Source organism: Pseudophryne corroboree, chromosome 11 (assembly GCF_028390025.1).
Source record: "Pseudophryne corroboree isolate aPseCor3 chromosome 11, aPseCor3.hap2, whole genome shotgun sequence".
NCBI classification, from domain to species: Eukaryota; Metazoa; Chordata; class Amphibia; order Anura; family Myobatrachidae; genus Pseudophryne; species Pseudophryne corroboree.
Window position 1 is genome coordinate 361,013,664 of NC_086454.1, and position 20,300 is coordinate 361,033,963.

Genomic DNA, 20,300 nt, shown 5'->3' on the forward strand with positions numbered 1-20,300 from the left:
CGCGCAGTGCGTTTGCTGCATGCCTGTGGAAAGTGTGTGCGCGCAGTGCGTTTGCTGCATGCCTGTGGAAAGTGTGTGCGCGCAGTGCGTTTGCTGCATGCCTGTGGAAAGTGTGTGCGTGCAGTGCGTTTGCTGCATGCCTGTGGAAAGTGTGTGCGTGCAGTGCGTTTGCTGCATGCCTGTGGAAAGTGTGTGCGCGCAGTGCGTTTGCTGCATGCCTGTGGAAAGTGTGTGCGCGCAGTGCGTTTGCTGCATGCCTGTGGAAAGTGTGTGCGTGCAGTGCGTTTGCTGCATGCCTGTGGAAAGTGTGTGCGTGCAGTGCGTTTGCTGCATGCCTGTGGAAAGTGTGTGCGTGCAGTGCGTTTGCTGCATGCCTGTGGAAAGTGTGTGCGTGCAGTGCGTTTGCTGCATGCCTGTGGAAAGTGTGTGCGTGCAGTGCGTTTGCTGCATGCCTGTGGAAAGTGTGTGCGTGCAGTGCGTTTGCTGCATGCCTGTGGAAAGTGTGTGCGTGCAGTGCGTTTGCTGCATGCCTGTGGAAAGTGTGTGCGTGCGGTGCGTTTGCTGCATGCCTGTGGAAAGTGTGTGCGTGCGGTGCGTTTGCTGCATGCCTGTGGAAAGTGTGTGCGCAGTGCGTTTGCTGCATGCCTGTGGAAAGTGTGCGCGCAGTGCGTTTGCTGCATGCCTGTGGAAAGTGTGTGCGTGCAGTGCGTTTGCTGCATGCCTGTGGAAAGTGTGTGCGTGCAGTGCGTTTGCTGCATGCCTGTGGAAAGTGTGTGCAGTGCGTTTGCTGCATGCCTGTGGAAAGTGTGCGCGCAGTGCGTTTGCTGCATGCCTGTGGAAAGTGTGTGCGTGCGGTGCGTTTGCTGCATGCCTGTGGAAAGTGTGTGCGCAGTGCGTTTGCTGCATGCCTGTGGAAAGTGTGTGCGCGCAGTGCGTTTGCTGCATGCCTGTGGAAAGTGTGTGCGTGCAGTGCGTTTGCTGCATGCCTGTGGAAAGTGTGTGCGCGCAGTGCGTTTGCTGCATGCCTGTGGAAAGTGTGTGCGTGCAGTGCGTTTGCTGCATGCCTGTGGAAAGTGTGTGCGTGCAGTGCGTTTGCTGCATGCCTGTGGAAAGTGTGTGCGTGCAGTGCGTTTGCTGCATGCCTGTGGAAAGTGTGTGCGCGCAGTGCGTTTGCTGCATGCCTGTGGAAAGTGTGTGCGTGCAGTGCGTTTGCTGCATGCCTGTGGAAAGTGTGTGCGTGCAGTGCGTTTGCTGCATGCCTGTGGAAAGTGTGTGCGCGCAGTGCGTTTGCTGCATGCCTGTGGAAAGTGTGTGCGCGCAGTGCGTTTGCTGCATGCCTGTGGAAAGTGTGTGCGCGCAGTGCGTTTGCTGCATGCCTGTGGAAAGTGTGTGCGTGCAGTGCGTTTGCTGCATGCCTGTGGAAAGTGTGTGCGCGCAGTGCGTTTGCTGCATGCCTGTGGAAAGTGTGTGCGCGCAGTGCGTTTGCTGCATGCCTGTGGAAAGTGTGTGCGCGCAGTGCGTTTGCTGCATGCCTGTGGAAAGTGTGTGCGTGCAGTGCGTTTGCTGCATGCCTGTGGAAAGTGTGTGCGTGCAGTGCGTTTGCTGCATGCCTGTGGAAAGTGTGTGCGCGCAGTGCGTTTGCTGCATGCCTGTGGAAAGTGTGTGCGCGCAGTGCGTTTGCTGCATGCCTGTGGAAAGTGTGTGCGCGCAGTGCGTTTGCTGCATGCCTGTGGAAAGTGTGTGCGCGCAGTGCGTTTGCTGCATGCCTGTGGAAAGTGTGTGCGTGCAGTGCGTTTGCTGCATGCCTGTGGAAAGTGTGTGCGTGCAGTGCGTTTGCTGCATGCCTGTGGAAAGTGTGTGCGCGCAGTGCGTTTGCTGCATGCCTGTGGAAAGTGTGTGCGCGCAGTGCGTTTGCTGCATGCCTGTGGAAAGTGTGTGCGTGCAGTGCGTTTGCTGCATGCCTGTGGAAAGTGTGTGCGCGCAGTGCGTTTGCTGCATGCCTGTGGAAAGTGTGTGCGTGCAGTGCGTTTGCTGCATGCCTGTGGAAAGTGTGTGCGCGCAGTGCGTTTGCTGCATGCCTGTGGAAAGTGTGTGCGCGCAGTGCGTTTGCTGCATGCCTGTGGAAAGTGTGTGCGTGCAGTGCGTTTGCTGCATGCCTGTGGAAAGTGTGTGCGTGCAGTGCGTTTGCTGCATGCCTGTGGAAAGTGTGTGCGCGCAGTGCGTTTGCTGCATGCCTGTGGAAAGTGTGTGCGCGCAGTGCGTTTGCTGCATGCCTGTGGAAAGTGTGTGCGCAGTGCGTTTGCTGCATGCCTGTGGAAAGTGTGTGCGCAGTGCGTTTGCTGCATGCCTGTGGAAAGTGTGTGCGCAGTGCGTTTGCTGCATGCCTGTGGAAAGTGTGTGCGCAGTGCGTTTGCTGCATGCCTGTGGAAAGTGTGCGCGCAGTGCGTTTGCTGCATGCCTGTGGAAAGTGTGTGCGCGCAGTGCGTTTGCTGCATGCCTGTGGAAAGTGTGCGTGCAGTGCGTTTGCTGCATGCCTGTGGAAAGTGTGTGCGCGCAGTGCGTTTGCTGCATGCCTGTGGAAAGTGTGTGCGTGCAGTGCGTTTGCTGCATGCCTGTGGAAAGTGTGTGCGTGCAGTGCGTTTGCTGCATGCCTGTGGAAAGTGTGTGCGCAGTGCGTTTGCTGCATGCCTGTGGAAAGTGTGTGCGCGCAGTGCGTTTGCTGCATGCCTGTGGAAAGTGTGTGCGCAGTGCGTTTGCTGCATGCCTGTGGAAAGTGTGTGCGTGCAGTGCGTTTGCTGCATGCCTGTGGAAAGTGTGTGCGTGCAGTGCGTTTGCTGCATGCCTGTGGAAAGTGTGTGCGTGCAGTGCGTTTGCTGCATGCCTGTGGAAAGTGTTTGTGTGCAGTGCGTTTGCTGCATGCCTGTGGAAAGTGTGTACAGTGCGTTTGCTGCATGCCTGTGGAAAGTGTGTACAGTGCGTTTGCTGCATGCCTGTGGAAAGTGTGTACAGTGCGTTTGCTGCATGCCTGTGGAAAGTGTGTGTGTGCGGTGCGTTTGCTGCATGCCTGTGGAAAGTGTGTACAGTGCGTTTGCTGCATGCCTGTGGAAAGTGTGTGTGTGCGGTGCGTTTGCTGCATGCCTGTGGAAAGTGTGTACAGTGCGTTTGCTGCATGCCTGTGGAAAGTGTGTACAGTGCGTTTGCTGCATGCCTGTGGAAAGTGTGTACAGTGCGTTTGCTGCATGCCTGTGGAACGTGTGTGTGCAGTGCGTTTGCTGCATGCCTGTGGAAAGTGTGTGTGTGCGGTGCGTTTGCTGCATGCCTGTGGAAAGTGTGTACAGTGCGTTTGCTGCATGCCTGTGGAACGTGTGTACAGTGCGTTTGCTGCATGCCTGTGGAAAGTGTGTGTGTGCGGTGCGTTTGCTGCATGCCTGTGGAAAGTGTGTACAGTGCGTTTGCTGCATGCCTGTGGAACGTGTGTGTGCAGTGCGTTTGCTGCATGCCTGTGGAACGTGTGTGTGCAGTGCGTTTGCTGCATGCCTGTGGAAAGTGTGTGTGTGCGGTGCGTTTGCTGCATGCCTGTGGAAAGTGTGTACAGTGCGTTTGCTGCATGCCTGTGGAACGTGTGTACAGTGCGTTTGCTGCATGCCTGTGGAAAGTGTGTGTGTGCGGTGCGTTTGCTGCATGCCTGTGGAAAGTGTGTACAGTGCGTTTGCTGCATGCCTGTGGAACGTGTGTACAGTGCGTTTGCTGCATGCCTGTGGAAAGTGTGTGTGTGCGGTGCGTTTGCTGCATGCCTGTGGAAAGTGTGTACAGTGCGTTTGCTGCATGCCTGTGGAACGTGTGTACAGTGCGTTTGCTGCATGCCTGTGGAACGTGTGTGCGGTGCGTTTGCTGCATGCCTGTGGAAAGTGTGTACAGTGCGTTTGCTGCATGCCTGTGGAACGTGTGTGTGCAGTGCGTTTGCTGCATGCCTGTGGAAAGTGTTTGTGTGTTCAGTGCGGTTGTGTTGCATTTATTATCTAGCTTGCTTGATTTGTGCTTTTCAGTGACTATCACAGGCGTAGGCTGCGACACATTGTGAGGGCCTGTCCTGTATCTAGTAATAATCCGCTTGCGTCTTATTATAAAGGTGACCTGATTGGTAGAACAACTGTTGCCGTCTCCTGAGACGGGGTTGATATTAGATGACACAGGAATGTGTGTTTTAAGCTGTTTTCGCACCTGATGGCGCGTTGTGTGGAAATACCAGCCAGGCCGCACCTATCACATGTAATATGTGGAATACACCCATTATTGGGGTCCCATATGGAAAGCACGGGCTTCCCAGCCACCTAGGGGACGGTGTCTTCCTCTCGGAACCGTGGGCTTGCTGAAGCCTGAGTCCCGCCTCCTCGGCCTGTGCAGAGGCTGCAGCTGGCGCTTCCTGTGTAAATGCTAATCTGCAGTTCAGTCTGGTGTGAAATGCTAATTCATCTTCTAGGGACAAGACTAGAACCACTGATCAGTATCTGCTCTTCTGTGTCTGTGCCACTAATTCCAGGCGACTCTGAAGTGCGAACGTGCGTACAAAAGTCTCTACAAGTCCATTCCTACGCCTGAGAAGGAGGGAGACCTGCCGGAGGCTGGCGTGTACCCGGAGTACCTCCATCTGCGATTCCCGTCTGCCACCGTTTCTCCTCTTCCACAACTAAGGTAAGTCGTCTTTGGAGGGAGTTTGTTTTCATTGATGGGTGCATGAACCTGAGGTAGGTACACACGTGACCATGCGGCGATCAATATACAACTTGACGCAATCAGTCGCACTCTGCCGCTGGATATGGTTAGCATACCGGCGGATGAGTGACAGACGCCGGAATCCCGACGCCACTCTGAATTTCGGTGCCAACCACCCACATCCTGAAAGTATCAGGGTGAATGCTAGGTTTATGTCCTGGGTGGGGGAAGGGGCTGGAAATTAGGCACTAGACCAGGGGGAGGGGGTTTGTCTTGACTGCTACCCTCTGGTGTCTTATCCCTAGCCGCCAACCCGGGGGAGGGGAGGGTACAGGGGAGGGGTGAAAAATGACCACCATAATGTAACACTGTATCATAAACGGGTATTTACAGGGCGGGATGTACAAACCTCTCCCGCTGCGGTGTCTGGCTTATCTCTGCGCATCTTGTGTGTTCTCCTCGTTATCTGGATTGCCGCCCGTAGTTTTCTCCTCACTGCGTTCTGCCTCATCACTGCCATGCTGTCCTAAAGTCTCCAGAGCGGTTGATCAGCGCTGCGCACTTGCCTCTGCCATGTGTGTGCATGTCAGGAAGCAGAGACAATTGCGCATGTGCGACTGACGGGGGGAGCGCAGCGCTGATCAACCGCTACGAAGAGTTCAGGACTGAGTGGCTGCGGCGGTGATGAGGTGGAACGCAGTGAGGAGAAAACTCCAGTTGACGAGGAGAACACACAGGATGCGCAGAGAAGTCTGATACCGCTGCGGGAGAGTTTAGTACATCCCGCCCACAGTATGTACATAAACCAGTGTAGTAAATTCCTGTTTGACGCAGCTTTCTTGTCTTGTGAAGGTTTCTAACCCCCACCCTACCGTGCTTCATATTAAGACTTTCTCTATCGTCCTAAGTGGATGCTGGGGTTCCTGAAAGGACCATGGGGAATAGCGGCTCCGCAGGAGACAGGGCACAAAAAAGTAAAGCTTTTACCAGATCAGGTGGTGTGCACTGGCTCCTCCCCCTATGACCCTCCTCCAGACTCCAGTTAGATTTTGTGCCCGAACGAGAAGGGTGCAATCTAGGTGGCTCTCCTAAAGAGCTGCTTAGAGAAAGTTTAGCTTAGGTTTTTTACTTTACAGTGAGTCCTGCTGGCAACAGGATCACTGCAACGAGGGACTTAGGGGAGAAGTAGTGAACTCACCTGCGTGCAGAGTGGATTTGCTGCTTGGCTACTGGACACTAGCTCCAGAGGGACGATCACAGGTACAGCCTGGATGGTCACCGGAGCCGCGCCGCCGGCCCCCTTGCAGACGCTGAAGAGAGAAGAGGTCCAAAATCGGCGGCTGAAGACTCCTGAGTCTTCATAAAGGTAGCGCACAGCACTGCAGCTGTGCGCCATTTTCCTCTCAGCACACTTCACACAACAGTCACTGAGGGTGCAGAGCGCTGGGGGGGGCGCTCTGAGAGGCAAATAAAAACCTTATTAGAGGCAAAAAATACCTCACATATAGCCCACAGAGGCTATATGGAGATATTTAACCCCTGCCTAACTTCAAAAATAGCGGGAGACGAGCCCGCCGAAAAAGGGGCGGGGCCTATCTCCTCAGCACACAGCGCCATTTTCTCTCACAGAAAAGCTGGAGAGAAGGCTCCCAGGCTCTCCCCTGCACTGCACTACAGAAACAGGGTTAAAACAGAGAGGGGGGGCACTGATTTTGGCGATATTGTATATATATAAAAGATGCTATAAGGGAGAAACACTTATATAAGGTTGTCCCTATATAATTATAGCGTTTTTGGTGTGTGCTGGCAGACTCTCCCTCTGTCTCCCCAAAGGGCTAGTGGGTCCTGTCCTCTGTCAGAGCATTCCCGGTGTGTGTGCTGTGTGTCGGTACGTGTGTGTCGACATGTATGAGGACGATGTTGGTGAGGAGGCGGAGAAATTGCCTGTAATGGTGATGTCACTCTCTAGGGAGTCGACACCGGAATGGATGGCTTATTTAGAGAATTACGTGAGAATGTCAACACGCTGCAAGGTCGGTTGACGACATGAGACGGCCGACATTCTATTAGGACCGGTCCAGGCGTCTCAGAAACACCGTCAGGGGTTTTTAAAAAACGCCCATTTACCTCAGTCGGTCGACACAGACACAGACACGGACACTGAATACAGTGTCGACGGTGAATAAACAAACGTATTTCTCATTAGGGCCACACGTTAAGGGCAATGAAGGAGGTGTTACGTGTTTCTGATACTACAAGTACCACAAGAAAGGGTATTATGTGGGAGTGAAAAAACTACCTGTAGTTTTTCCTGAATCAGATAAAATAAAATGAAGTGTGTGATGATGCGTAGGGTTACCCCGATAGCAAATATTGGCGTTATACCCTTTCCCGCCAGAAATTAGGGTACGTTGGGAAACACCCCTTAGGGTGATAAGGCGCTCACACGCTTATCAAGTGGCGTTACCGTCTCCAGATACGGCCGCCCTCAAGGAGCCAGCTGATAGGAAGCTGGAAAAATATCCTAAAAAGTATATACACACATACGGTGGTTATACTGCGACCAGCGATCGCCATCAGCCTGGAGATGCAGTGCTGGGTTGGCTTGGTCGGATTCCCTGACTGAAAATATTTTATTCATGTACAGCATTTAATAGGATGCATTCTATATATATGTATGTGAGATGCACAGAGGGATATTTGCTCTCTGGCATCAAGATAAGTGCGTTGTCCATATCTCCCAGAAGATGTCAGGGACACGACAGTGGTCAGGTGATACAGATCCCATACGGCAGATGGAAGTATTGCTGTATAAAGGGAAGGAGTTATTTGGGGGTCGGTCCATCGGACCTGGGGACCACAGCAACAGCTGGGAAATCCAACCTTTTTTACCCCAAGTTACATCTCAGCTAAAAAAGACACCGTCTTTTCAGCCTCAATCTTTCCTTTCCCATGAGGGCATGCAGGCAAAAGGCCAGTCATATCTGCCCAGACATAGAGGTAAGGGAAGTAGACTGCAGCAGGCAGCCCTTTCCCAGGAAAAGAAGCCCTCCACCGCGTCTGCCAAGTCCTCAGCATGACGCTGGGGCCGTGCAAGCGGACTCAAGGTGGGGGGGTAGTCTCAAGAGTCTCAGGGCGCAGTGGGATCACTCGCAAGTTGACCCCTAGATCGTACGAGTATTATCCCAGGGGTAAAGATTGGAGAGTCGAGACATCTTCTCCTCGCAGGTTCCTGAAGTCTGCTTTACCAACGGCTCCCTCCGACAGGGAGGCAGCATTGGAAACAATTCACAAGCTGTATATCCAGCAGGTGATAATCAAAGTACCCCTCCTACGACAAGGAAAAGGGTATTATTTTTCCACACTATATTGTGGTACTGAAGCCAGACGGCTTGGTGACACATAGTCTAAATCTAAAATGTTTTGAACACTTACATAAAAGGTTCAAATCGAGATAAAGTCACTCAGAGCAGTGATAGCGAACCGGAAAAAAGGGGACTATATGGTGTCCCTGGACATCAAGGATTACCTCCATGTCCAAATTTTGTCCTTCTCATCAAGGGTACCTCTGGTTCGTGGTACAGAACTGTCAATATCAGTTTCAGACGATGCCGTTTGAATTATCCACGGCACCCCGGGCCTTTTTACCAAGGTAATGGCCGAAAAGATGTTTCTTCAAAGAAAAAAGGCATCTAAATTATCCCTTACTTGCACGACCTAAAAAGGGCAAGTTCCAGAGAACAGTTGGAGGTCGGAAGAGCACTATCTAAAGTAGTTCTTCGACGGCACGACTGGATTCTAAATATTCCAAGAATCGCAGCTGTTTTCCGACGATACGTCTGCTGTTCCTAGGGATGATTCTGGACACGGTTCAGAAAAAGGTTTTTCTTCCCGAGGAAAAAGCCAAGGAGTTATCCGACCTGTCAGGAACCTCCTAAAACCAGGAAAGGTGTCTGTACATCAATGCACAAGAGTCCTGGGAAAAATGGTGGCTTTTTACGAAGCAATTCCATTCGGCAGATTCCATGCAAGAATTTTCCAAAGGGATCTGTTGGACAAATGGTCAGGGTCGCATCCTCAGATGCACCTGCGAATAACCCTGTCGCCAAGGACAAGGGTATATCTTCTGTGGTGGTTGCAAAAGGCTCATCTATTGGAGGGCCGCAGATTCGGCATACAGGATTTGATCCTGGTGACCACGGACGCCAGCCTGAGAGGTTGGGGAGCAGTCACACAAGGAAGAAACTTCCAGGGGGTATGGACGAACCTGGAAAAGTCTCTTCACATAAACATTCTGGTACTAAGAGCAATCTAAAATGCTCTAAGCCAGGCGGAACCACTCCTGCAAGGAAAACCGGTGTTGATTCAGTCGGACAACATCACGGCGGTCGCCCATGTAAACAGACAGGGCGGCACAAGAAGCAGGAGTGCAATGGCAGAAGCTACCAAGATTCTTCGCTGGGCGGAGAATCACGTAATAGCACTGTCAGCAGTGTTCTTCCCGGGCGTGGACAACTGGGAAGCAGACTTCCTCAGCAGACACGATATTCACCCGGGAGAGGGGGGTCTTCATCCAGAAGTCTTCCACATGCTAGTAAACTGTTGGGAAAGACCAATGGTAGACATGATGGCGTCTCGCCTCAACAAGAAACTGGACAAGTATTGCGCCAGGTCAAGAGATCCACAGGCAATAGCTGTGGACGCACTGGTAACACCTTGGGTGTACAAATCAGTATATGTGTTTCCTCCTCTGCCTCTCATACCAAAGGTATTGAAGATTATACGGTGAGGAGGAGTAAGAACAATACTAGTGGCTCCGGATTGGCCAAGAAGGACTTGGTACCCGGAACTTCAAGAGTTGGTCACGGACGACCCGTGCCCTCTACTTCTGAGAAGGGACCTGCTACAACAGGGTCCCTGTCTCTTTCAAGACTTACCGCGGCTGCGTTTGACGGCATGGCGGTTGAACGCCAGATCCTAAAAGGGAAAGGCATTCCAGAAGAAGTCATTCCTACCTTGATTAAGGCAAGGAAGGAAGTCACCGCGAAACATTATCACCGCATTTGGCGAAAATATGTCGCGTGGTGCGAGGATCGGAGTGTTCCGACGGAGGAATTTCAACTGGGTCGTTTCCTACATTTCCTACAATCAGGATTGTCTATGGGTCTCAAATTGAGATCTATTAAGGTTCAAATTTCGGCCCTGTCAATATTCTTCCAAAAAGAATTGGCCTCAGTTCCTGAGGTACAGACTTTTGTTAAAGGAGTACTGCATATACAGCCTCCTGTGGTGCCTCCGGTGGCACCGTGGGATCTAAATGTAGTTTTAGATTTCCTCAAATCCCATTGGTTTGAACCATTGAAAAAGGTGGATTTTAAATATCTCACATGGAAAGTGACTATGTTACTGGCCCTGGCTTCCGCCAGGAGAGTATCTGAATTGGCGGCTTTATCTTATAAAAGCCCTTATCTAATCTTCCATTCGGATAGGGCAGAACTGAGGACTCGTCCGCATTTTCTCCCTAAGGTGGTATCAGCGTTTCACCTGAACCAACCTATTGTGGTGCCTGCGGCCACTGGCGACTTGGAGGACTCCAAGTTGTTGGACGTTGTCAGAGCCTTAAAAATATACATTTCAAGGACGGCTGAAGTCAGAAAATCTGACTCGCTGTTGATACTATATGCACCCAACAAGTTGGGTGCCCCTGCTTCTAAGCAGACGATTGCTCGTTGGATTTGTAACACAATTCAACTTGCTCATTCTGTGGCAGGCCTGCCACAGCCTAAATCTGTTAAGGCCCATTCCACAAGGAAGGTGGGCTCATCTTGGGCGGCTGCCCGAGGGGTCTCGGCATTACAATTCTGCCGAGCAGCTACGTGGTCGGGGGAAAACACGTTTGTAAAATTCTACAAATTTGATACCCTGGCAAAAGAGGACTTGGAATTCTCTCATTCGGTGCTGCAGAGTCATCCGCACTCTCCCGCCCGTTTGGGAGCTTTGGTATAATCCCCATGGTCCTTTCAGGAACCCCAGCATCCACTTAGGACGATAGAGAAAATAAGAATTTACTTACCGATAATTCTATTTCTCGGAGTCCGTAGTGGATGCTGGGCGCCCATCCCAAGTGCGGATTATCTGCAATACTGTACATAGTTATTGTTAACAAATTCGGGTTATATTGTTAAGGAGCCATCTTTAAGAGGCTCTTTCTGTTATCATACTGTTAACTGGGTTTAGATCACAAGTTGTACGGTGTGATTGGTGTGGCTGGTATGAGTCTTACCCGAGATTCAAATTGCCTCCCTTATTGTGTACGCTCGTCCGGGCACAGTACCTAACTGGAGTCTGGAGGAGGGTCATAGGGGGAGGAGCCAGTGCACACCACCTGATCTGGTAAAAGCTTTACTTTTTTGTGCCCTGTCTCCTGCGGAGCCGCTATTCCCCATGGTCCTTTCAGGAACCCCAGCATCCACTACGGACTCCGAGAAATAGAATTATCGGTAAGTAAATTCTTATTATTTCCGTGCTGGATGAACGTGTTTCGGGCTGTGATACTCCAGCACGTTTCTGCTTTCTAGAAATAGAAAACTTTTTTCCGATGTTCATTTTGTGGCTTAGTCCCCGTCGCTGTTCTGTCGCCATGGTAACCGTCTGGGCTTTGCATCAAGTCTCGTAAAATGCAGTATGAAAGGCTGGCGCACTATAAACCAGGCCTAATAATCCTGACTTTCATTAACGGCACCACAACCTCCTAGAGGTCCCTGCACTCTGCTCCCATCTGTAACGCTCTCTTGCAGCTGGGCTAATCAGGATGACGTCTGGCGGAACATGCTGCAAAAAGACCGCACCTATCCCAGGGATAAGAATCTGTTCCGGCGGCATCCTGAGCTGCAGCAGAACATGAGGGGTGTACTGCTGGACTGGCTCATGGAGGTGGGTGATGTGTTCACGAAAGGACCTGATATGCCAACTATTGCATATTGGAGGGATACATGGGGGGGGGGGGGGGGGAGGGGGGGTTGTCTTCTAAGAACTCTGATTGCTAAAGGTGCAATATCTGTAATCTGCAGCTGATACTGTCCTGGGAAGGTTGCAGCCCTAATGACGGCCACCCCAGGGCTACCTTTATATATCCATTTATGTGCATTAGTTCTATAATCTTTACAGCGTGCGATATGTACCATCTCTCAGATCAGACTGTGGGGTTACCGTTACCCCGTGGCACTGACCGGGCGTGGTGGTCCTATTTGTAATGGTGCGTAGTCTGGATGTGGCAATACTGCTTCTGTTCCTGGACGTGGAAGACAGACGGCTGCCGCCTTCAGTTAACTTTTGCTTTATTAGCTTGCACTACTTCCTGCAACGTCTAGAAGATTTTGTTTTTAACATCTGAATTGCTCATGTACTTCAGTCCCGCTTTCCTGGGTGAGTGCAGTTGTTACCACACGGTTCAGGCATCTGCCCTTTAGAAAGGGTTATAAAGAGCTGTTTTGTAGGGTTTCCAATGGCAGTTCAGGAATTTCTGTATATGCTTGACTGAAAAGCACAGAAGAGAGCCTGATGATCGTCTAGGATGGAGGCATGACTTGTATGTGTGTGTAAAATGAGCGCTGTACTTGATGGGAATCTGGTTCTAGATCACCTTTGTAAGATTGGGGCTTCAAGAAGATTAGTGTAATGCAGTTTTACAGGGAGATGAGAACCTGTTTGTCTGGCGTGTGTCCTGTAATGCATTTGGGTGTTGGAGTTTCTAAACCAAGGGTGGGGAACCTTTGGCCCTCCAAATGTTGTTGAACTACACATACCAGCTTGACCTGCTATAGATTTGCTATTCGGTCATGCTAAAACGATTGCAGGGCATGCTGGGATGTGTAGTTTAACAGCTGACGGGCCGCAGGCCCCACCCCTTTTCTGAAAGAGCACTTTATTGAAGTGGGAGCTGCCATGTGCCCACTCTGTGCTGTCTGTGAAATGTCTGTAAACCCACCAATATCCCAGGACCCTGAGGCCAGATAGCTGGAGATGTGCTGATCTTTACTACGTAATGTTCTGCAGTTGCCAGCGTGACTAATCTAGTAGCGTTTAATCTCTGTACTTGGGACCTGATTCAGCTTCAGTTTTGCTACATTAGCAGAACTACAACTGGCTAGACATGCATGTTGGGGGGCCGCACAGCATGCTTATGGCGGCCAGCGATGCGATTGCAATTCAACTGCGCCGATTTAAGGGAAGTCCCTCCCCCTGCCTCTGCAGTCGGGCAGCGGTCGCATGTGATGTCATGTGGCCGGGCCAAAAACTGCCCTGGCATGCCCCCGTTTTTGCTGAGTCACTGCCCCACGAATGCCTCTGCCAGTTAATCAGGACTCGCGCACACTGCGCTGTCAGCGGCTGCAATTGTCTGTCCCACCCTCCTGAACATGTTTATGGTACAGTATATAACACCATAAAGGCAGATGGTTGCATTGAGACTCTAGAACTCTATCCTGTGATGCCGCAGGGAGTGCCCCTTGTGCAGTATAGAATGGATTGCACCTCTTGCTAGCGCCCGTCTTACCTTGCAGCCGTTTCTTGTCTCTGCCTCCAGGTCTGTGAAGTTTATAAGCTGCATCGCGAGACCTTCTATCTGGCACAGGACCTCTTCGACCGCTTTATGGCAACACAAGAAAACGTCATGAAGAGCCGCCTGCAGCTCATTGGCATCGCCTCCTTATTCATAGCTGCAAAGCTGGAGGTGCGTTGTCCTGTCCAGTCTATTAATATCCTGTCTCCTCCAGTGTAGGTGGCCATTTTGTTGGCTGCACCAATGAATTTAGACTACAAACCGTCCCATAGTAATGCAGCTGGCCTGTCATTAGCAGATCGCCTAATGGGCCTGTGATCTACTTTAACTGTTGTCTATCTTTAAAACCTTTTTCATTCCAGGAGATTTACCCTCCCAAGCTGCATCAGTTCGCCTACATTACAGATGGGGCCTGTACGGAGGAAGAGATCATCAGCATGGAGCTGATTATAGTGAAGGTAGGAAAGTGTGATTATTGCTCTTTACAGTACTCTGTATATCACATAGTGGGGCAGATGTACTAAGCCGTGGTGACAAAGTACCAACCAATCTGCCCCGTCATTTTTCAAACGCAGCTCATAACAATGGCAGTTAGTGAGCTGATTGGCTGGTTCTCTCTCTATACTTTATCTCTCTCTCTCTCTCTCTCTCTCTCTCTCTCTCTCTCTCTCTCTCTCTCTCTCTCTCTCTCTCTCTCTCTCTCTCTCTCCTTTATCTCTAAGGCTAAGTATAAAGTAAGCCTTCTGCTTATGTGTGTATGGATTATACACTTGAATTATGCTAATGGGGCAGATGTATTAAGCCTGAAGAAGGCCTAAAGAAGTGGTAAGTGCAAGGTGATAACGCACCAGCCAATCAGCTCCTAACTGTCAATTTACATATTGGAGCTGATTAGCTGGTGCGTTATCACTACTTTATGCCTTCTCCAGGCTTAGTACATCTGCCCCAATGTCTCTTATCCCGTGCCCTGTTCTTTCTAGGCACTTAAGTGGTGTTTAACTCCAATGACTGTGGTCGCGTGGCTGAATGTCTACCTACAAGTGGCCTACATGAAGGAGCTGCAGCAGTTCCTGCTCCCACAGTACCCTCAGCAGACGTACATACAGGTGGTGGAGGTAGGTGCACGGGTCATGGGTCTTGCGTCAGGTTTGCGTGGTATCAGCCTCTTCAGTCTAACTGTCCGGTCTCGTTCTAGCTGCTGGACTTGTGCATCCTTGACATCGGGTGTCTGGAATATCCGTACAGCGCGGTCGCAGCCTCTGCACTATACCACTTCTCCAACGCCGAGCTGGTGGAAAAGGTTTCCGGTACGTCTGTTACACGGCAGCAAGCTATAACGGGGAGTAACGTGGAACCTTGTTACCCCAGATGTAAAGGTTACCTCTGGAAAAATAACAGAAGAAAATAATTTCTAGATATAATCTATGTTAGTGTGATTGTGCGATGGTTTACCTGCAGGCTTCCAATGGAAGGAGCTGGAAGGCTGCATAAAACATCTGGTGCCTTTTGCTATGGCCATAAGGGATACAGGCAAGCAATCAAAATTAAAGTTCTTCAAGGGTGTGGATATGGAGGACATGCACAACATCCAGACACACACAGGCTGCTTGGAGCTTCTGGTAAGAACCCTATATACCAGGAATGGTGAAGGTGGTCTCATCCGTGCACTGGGAATGAGAAACTGAGGCGTTCTACTGGGTCAGCCCAGTCTCCCTCTCTCCACCACTCTGTCCCCAGCTGCTATACTTACCCATGGGGCCTGGCCGGGCTCCCCCCCTGCTCCAGCCTCAACCTGTTTTCTCTATCGTCCTAGTGGATGCTGGGGTTCCTGAAAGGACCATGGGGAATAGCGGCTCCGCAGGAGACAGGGCACAAAAGCAAAGCTTTCCGATCAGGTGGTGTGCACTGGCTCCTCCCCCTATGACCCTCCTCCAAGCCAGTTAGATTTTTGTGCCCGGCCGAGAAGGGTGCAATCTAGGTGGCTCTCCTAAAGAGCTGCTTAGAGAAAGTTTAGCTTAGGTTTTTTATTTTACAGTGAGTCCTGCTGGCAACAGGATCACTGCAACGAGGGACTTAGGGGAGAAGAAGTGAACTCACCTGCGTGCAGGATGGATTGGCTTCTTGGCTACTGGACATCAGCTCCAGAGGGACGATCACAGGTACAGCCTGGATGGTCACCGGAGCCTCGCCGCCGGCCCCCTTGCAGATGCTGAAACATGAAGAGGTCCAGAATCGGCGGCAGAAGACTCCTCAGTCTTCTAAAGGTAGCGCACAGCACTGCAGCTGTGCGCCATTTTCCTCTCAGCACACTTCACACGGCAGTCACTGAGGGTGCAGGGCGCTGGGAGGGGAGCGCCCTGGGAGGCAAATGAAAACCTATTTGGCTAAAAAATACCTCACATATAGCCTCCGGGGCTATATGGAGATATTTAACCCCTGCCAGAATACACTAAAGAGCGGGAGACGAGCCCGCCGGAAAAGGGGCGGGGCCTATCTCCTCAGCACACAGCGCCATTTTCCTTACACAGCTCCGCTGGTCAGGACGGCTCCCAGGTCTCTCCCCTGCACTGCACTACAGAAACAGGGTAAAACAAGAGAGGGGGGGCAAAATAGTGGCAAAAATTATATTATAAAAGCAGCTATACAGGGAGCACTTATTATAAGGCTATCCCTGTCATATATAGCGCTTTTGGTGTGTGCTGGCAAACTCTCCCTCTGTCTCCCCAAAGGGCTAGTAGGGTCCTGTCTTCGTTAAGAGCATTCCCTGTGTGTCGGTACGTGTGTGTCGACATGTATGAGGACGATATTGGTGTGGAGGCGGAGCAATTGCCAAATATGGGGATGTCACCTCCTAGGGGGTCGACACCAGAATGGATGCCTTTATTTATGGAATTACGGGATAGTGTCAACACGCTAAAGCAGTCGTTTGTCGACATGAGACGGCCGGACAATCAGTTAGTGCCTGTCCAGGCGCCTCAAACACCGTCAGGGGCTGTAAAACGCCCTTTGCCTCAGTCGGTCGACACAGACCCAGACACAGGCACTGATTCCAGTGGCGACGGTGACGAATCAACCGTATTTTCCAGTAGGGCCACACGTTATATGATTTTGGCAATGAAGGAGGCGTTACATTTAGCTGATACTACTGGTATCACTAAACAGGGTATTATGTGGGGTGTGAAAAAACTACCTATAGTTTTTCCTGAATCAGAAGAACTAAATGATGTATGTGATGAAGCGTGGGTTGCCCCCGATAAAAAGATGCTAATTTCAAAGAAGTTATTAGCTTTATACCCTTTCCCGTCAGAGGTTAGGGCGCGCTGGGAAACACCTCCTAGGGTGGATAAGGCGCTCACACGCTTATCTAAACAAGTGGCGTTACCCTCTCCTGAGACGGCCGCACTTAAAGATCCAGCAGATAGGAGGATGGAAAATATCCAAAAAAGTATATACACACATACAGGTGTTATACTACGACCAGCTATAGCGTCAGCCTGGATGTGCAGTGCTGGAGTAGTTTGGTCAGAGTCCCTGATTGAAAATATTGATACCCTGGACAGGGACAATATTTTACTGTCGTTAGAACAAATAAAGGATGCATTTCTTTATATGCGTGATGCACAGAGGGATATCTGCACACTGGCATCACGGGTAAGTGCTATGTCCATTTCGGCCAGAAGAAGTTTATGGACGCGACAGTGGTCAGGCGATGCGGACTCAAAACGGCATATGGAAGTTTTGCCGTATAAAGGGGAGGAGTTATTTGGAGTCGGTCTATCAGATTTGGTGGCCACGGCTACAGCCGGGAAATCCACCTTTTTACCTCAAGCTACTCCCCAACAGAAAAAGACACCGACTTTTCAACCGCAGCCCTTTCGTTCCTTTAAAAACAAGAGAGCAAAGGGATATTCATATCTGCCACGAGGCAGAGGAAGGGGGAAGAGACACCAACAGGCAGCTCCTTCCCAGGAACAGAAGCCCTCCCCCGCTTCTACAAAAGCCTCAGCATGACGCTGGGGCTTCTCAAGCGGACTCGGGGGCGGTGGGCGGTCGTCTCAAGCATTTCAGCGCGCAGTGGGCTCACTCGCAGGTAGATCCCTGGATCCTGCAGATAATATCTCAGGGGTACAGGTTGGAACTAGAGACAGATCCGCCTCGCCGTTTCCTGAAGTCTGCTTTACCAACGTCCCCCTCCGAAAGGGAGACGGTTTTGGAAGCCATTCACAAGCTGTACTCTCAGCAGGTGATAGTCAAGGTACCTCTTCTACAACAGGGAAAGGGGTATTATTCCACTCTATTTGTGGTACCGAAGCCGGACGGCTCGGTAAGACCTATTCTAAATCTGAAGTCCTTGAACCTGTACATAAAGAAGTTCAAGTTCAAAATGGAGTCACTCAGAGCAGTGATAGCGAACCTGGAAGAAGGGGACTTTATGGTGTCCTTGGACATCAAGGATGCGTACCTCCACGTTCCAATTTACCCCTCACACCAGGGGTACCTCAGGTTCGTTGTACAAAACTGTCACTATCAGTTTCAGACGCTGCCGTTCGGATTGTCCACGGCACCTCGGGTCTTTACAAAGGTAATGGCCGAGATGATGATTCTTCTTCGAAGAAAAGGCGTATTAATTATCCCATACTTGGACGATCTCCTAATAAGGGCAAGGTCCAGAGAACAGCTAGAGAGGGGATTAGCACTGTCTCAAGAAGTGCTAAAACAACACGGCTGGATTCTGAATATTCCAAAATCCCAGTTAATGCCGACAACTCGTCTGCTGTTCCTAGGGATGATTCTGGACACGGTTCAGAAAAAGGTTTTTCTCCCGGAGGAAAAAGCCAAGGAGTTGTCCGAGCTTGTCAGGAACCTCCTAAAACCAGGAAAGGTGTCTGTACATCAATGCACAAGAGTCCTGGGAAAAATGGTGGCTTCTTACGAAGCAATTCCATTCGGCAGATTCCATGCACGAATTTTCCAGAGGGATCTGTTAGACAAATGGTCAGGGTCGCATCTTCAGATGCACCAGCGGATAACCCTGTCTCCAAGGACAAGGGTATCTCTTCTGTGGTGGTTGCAGAGTGCTCATCTATTGGAGGGCCGCAGATTCGGCATACAGGATTGGATCCTGGTGACCACGGACGCCAGCCTGAGAGGCTGGGGAGCAGTCACACAAGGAAGAAACTTCCAGGGAGTGTGGACGAGCCTGGAAACGTCTCTTCACATAAACATTCTGGAACTAAGAGCAATCTACAATGCTCTAAGCCAGGCAGAACCTCTGCTTCAAGGAAAACCGGTGTTGATCCAGTCGGACAACATCACGGCAGTCGCCCATGTAAACAGACAGGGCGGCACAAGAAGCAGGAGTGCAATGGCAGAAGCTGCAAGGATTCTTCGCTGGGCAGAGAATCATGTGATAGCACTGTCAGCAGTGTTCATCCCGGGAGTGGACAACTGGGAAGCAGACTTCCTCAGCAGACACGACCTTCACCCGGGAGAGTGGGGACTTCATCCGGAAGTCTTCCACATGCTGGTAACCCGTTGGGAAAGACCAATGGTGGACATGATGGCGTCTCGCCTCAACAAAAAACTGGACAGGTATTGCGCCAGGTCAAGAGATCCGCAGGCAATAGCTGTGGACGCGCTGGTAACGCCTTGGGTGTACCAGTCGGTGTATGTGTTTCCTCCTCTGCCTCTCATACCAAAAGTATTGAGAATTATACGGCAAAGAGGCGTAAGAACGATACTAGTGGTTCCGGATTGGCCAAGAAGGACTTGGTACCCGGAACTTCAAGAGATGATCACGGAAGATCCGTGGCCTCTACCTCTAAGGAGGGACTTGCTTCAGCAGGGTCCCTGTCTGTTTCGAGACTTACCGCGGCTGCGTTTGACGGCATGGCGGTTGAACGCCGGATCCTAAAGGAAAAAGGCATGCCGGAAGAAGTCATTCCTACTTTGATTAAAGCAAGGAAGGAAGTAACCGTGCAACACTATCACCGCATTTGGCGAAGATATGTTGCGTGGTGCGAGGATCGGAGTGCTCCGACGGAGGAATTTCAACTGGGTCGATTCCTACATTTCCTGCAATCAGGATTGTCTATGGGTCTCAAATTGGGATCTATTAAGGTTCAAATTTCGGCCCTGTCGATTTTCTTTCAAAAAGAATTGGCTTCAGTCCCTGAAGTCCAGACCTTTGTTAAGGGAGTGCTGCATATACAGCCTCCTGTGGTGCCTCCAGTGGCACCGTGGGATCTCAATGTGGTTTTGGAATTTCTAAAATCTCATTGGTTTGAACCACTAAAAAAGGTGGATTTAAAATATCTCACATGGAAAGTGACCATGTTACTAGCCCTGGCTTCGGCCAGGAGAGTGTCAGAACTGGCAGCTTTATCTTACAAAAGCCCATATCTGATTTTCCATTCGGACAGGGCAGAACTGCGGACTCGTCCGCATTTTCTCCCTAAGGTGGTGTCAGCATTTCATCTGAACCAGCCTATTGTAGTGCCTGCGGCTACAAGTGACTTGGAGGACTCCAAGTTACTGGACGTTGTCAGAGCATTAAAAATATATATTGCAAGGACAGCTGGAGTCAGAAAATCTGACTCGTTGTTTATATTGTATGCACCCAACAAGATGGGTGCTCCTGCGTCTAAGCAGACGATTGCTCGTTGGATCTGTAGCACAATCCAACTTGCACATTCTGTGGCAGGCCTGCCACAGCCTAAATCTGTAAAGGCCCACTCCACAAGGAAGGTGGGCTCATCTTGGGCGGCTGCCCGAGGGGTCTCGGCATTACAACTTTGCCGAGCAGCTACGTGGTCAGGGGAGAACACGTTTGTAAAATTTTACAAATTTGATACTCTGGCTAAGGAGGACCTGGAGTTCTCTCATTCGGTGCTGCAGAGTCATCCGCACTCTCCCGCCCGTTTGGGAGCTTTGGTATAATCCCCATGGTCCTGACGGAGTCCCCAGCATCCACTAGGACGTCAGAGAAAATAAGAATTTACTTACCGATAATTCTATTTCTCGGAGT

At 50.8% G+C, this 20,300-nt stretch overlaps 1 protein-coding gene across 3 annotated transcripts in view; it reads left to right on the plus strand.

Moving 5' to 3' along the window:
- The window catches only part of CCNE1 (cyclin E1), a 31,593-nt gene that overhangs the window by 4,627 nt on the left and 6,666 nt on the right, over positions 1-20,300 (plus strand). For all 3 annotated transcript variants that reach the window (XM_063946039.1, XM_063946038.1, XM_063946040.1), the window contains 7 exons: positions 4,541-4,692; positions 11,511-11,646; positions 13,298-13,444; positions 13,636-13,731; positions 14,254-14,388; positions 14,469-14,580; positions 14,732-14,892. In XM_063946039.1, coding sequence (XP_063802109.1) covers positions 4,541-4,692; positions 11,511-11,646; positions 13,298-13,444; positions 13,636-13,731; positions 14,254-14,388; positions 14,469-14,580; positions 14,732-14,892 — 939 coding nt within the window. The remainder of the gene's footprint in view (positions 1-4,540; positions 4,693-11,510; positions 11,647-13,297; positions 13,445-13,635; positions 13,732-14,253; positions 14,389-14,468; positions 14,581-14,731; positions 14,893-20,300) is intronic.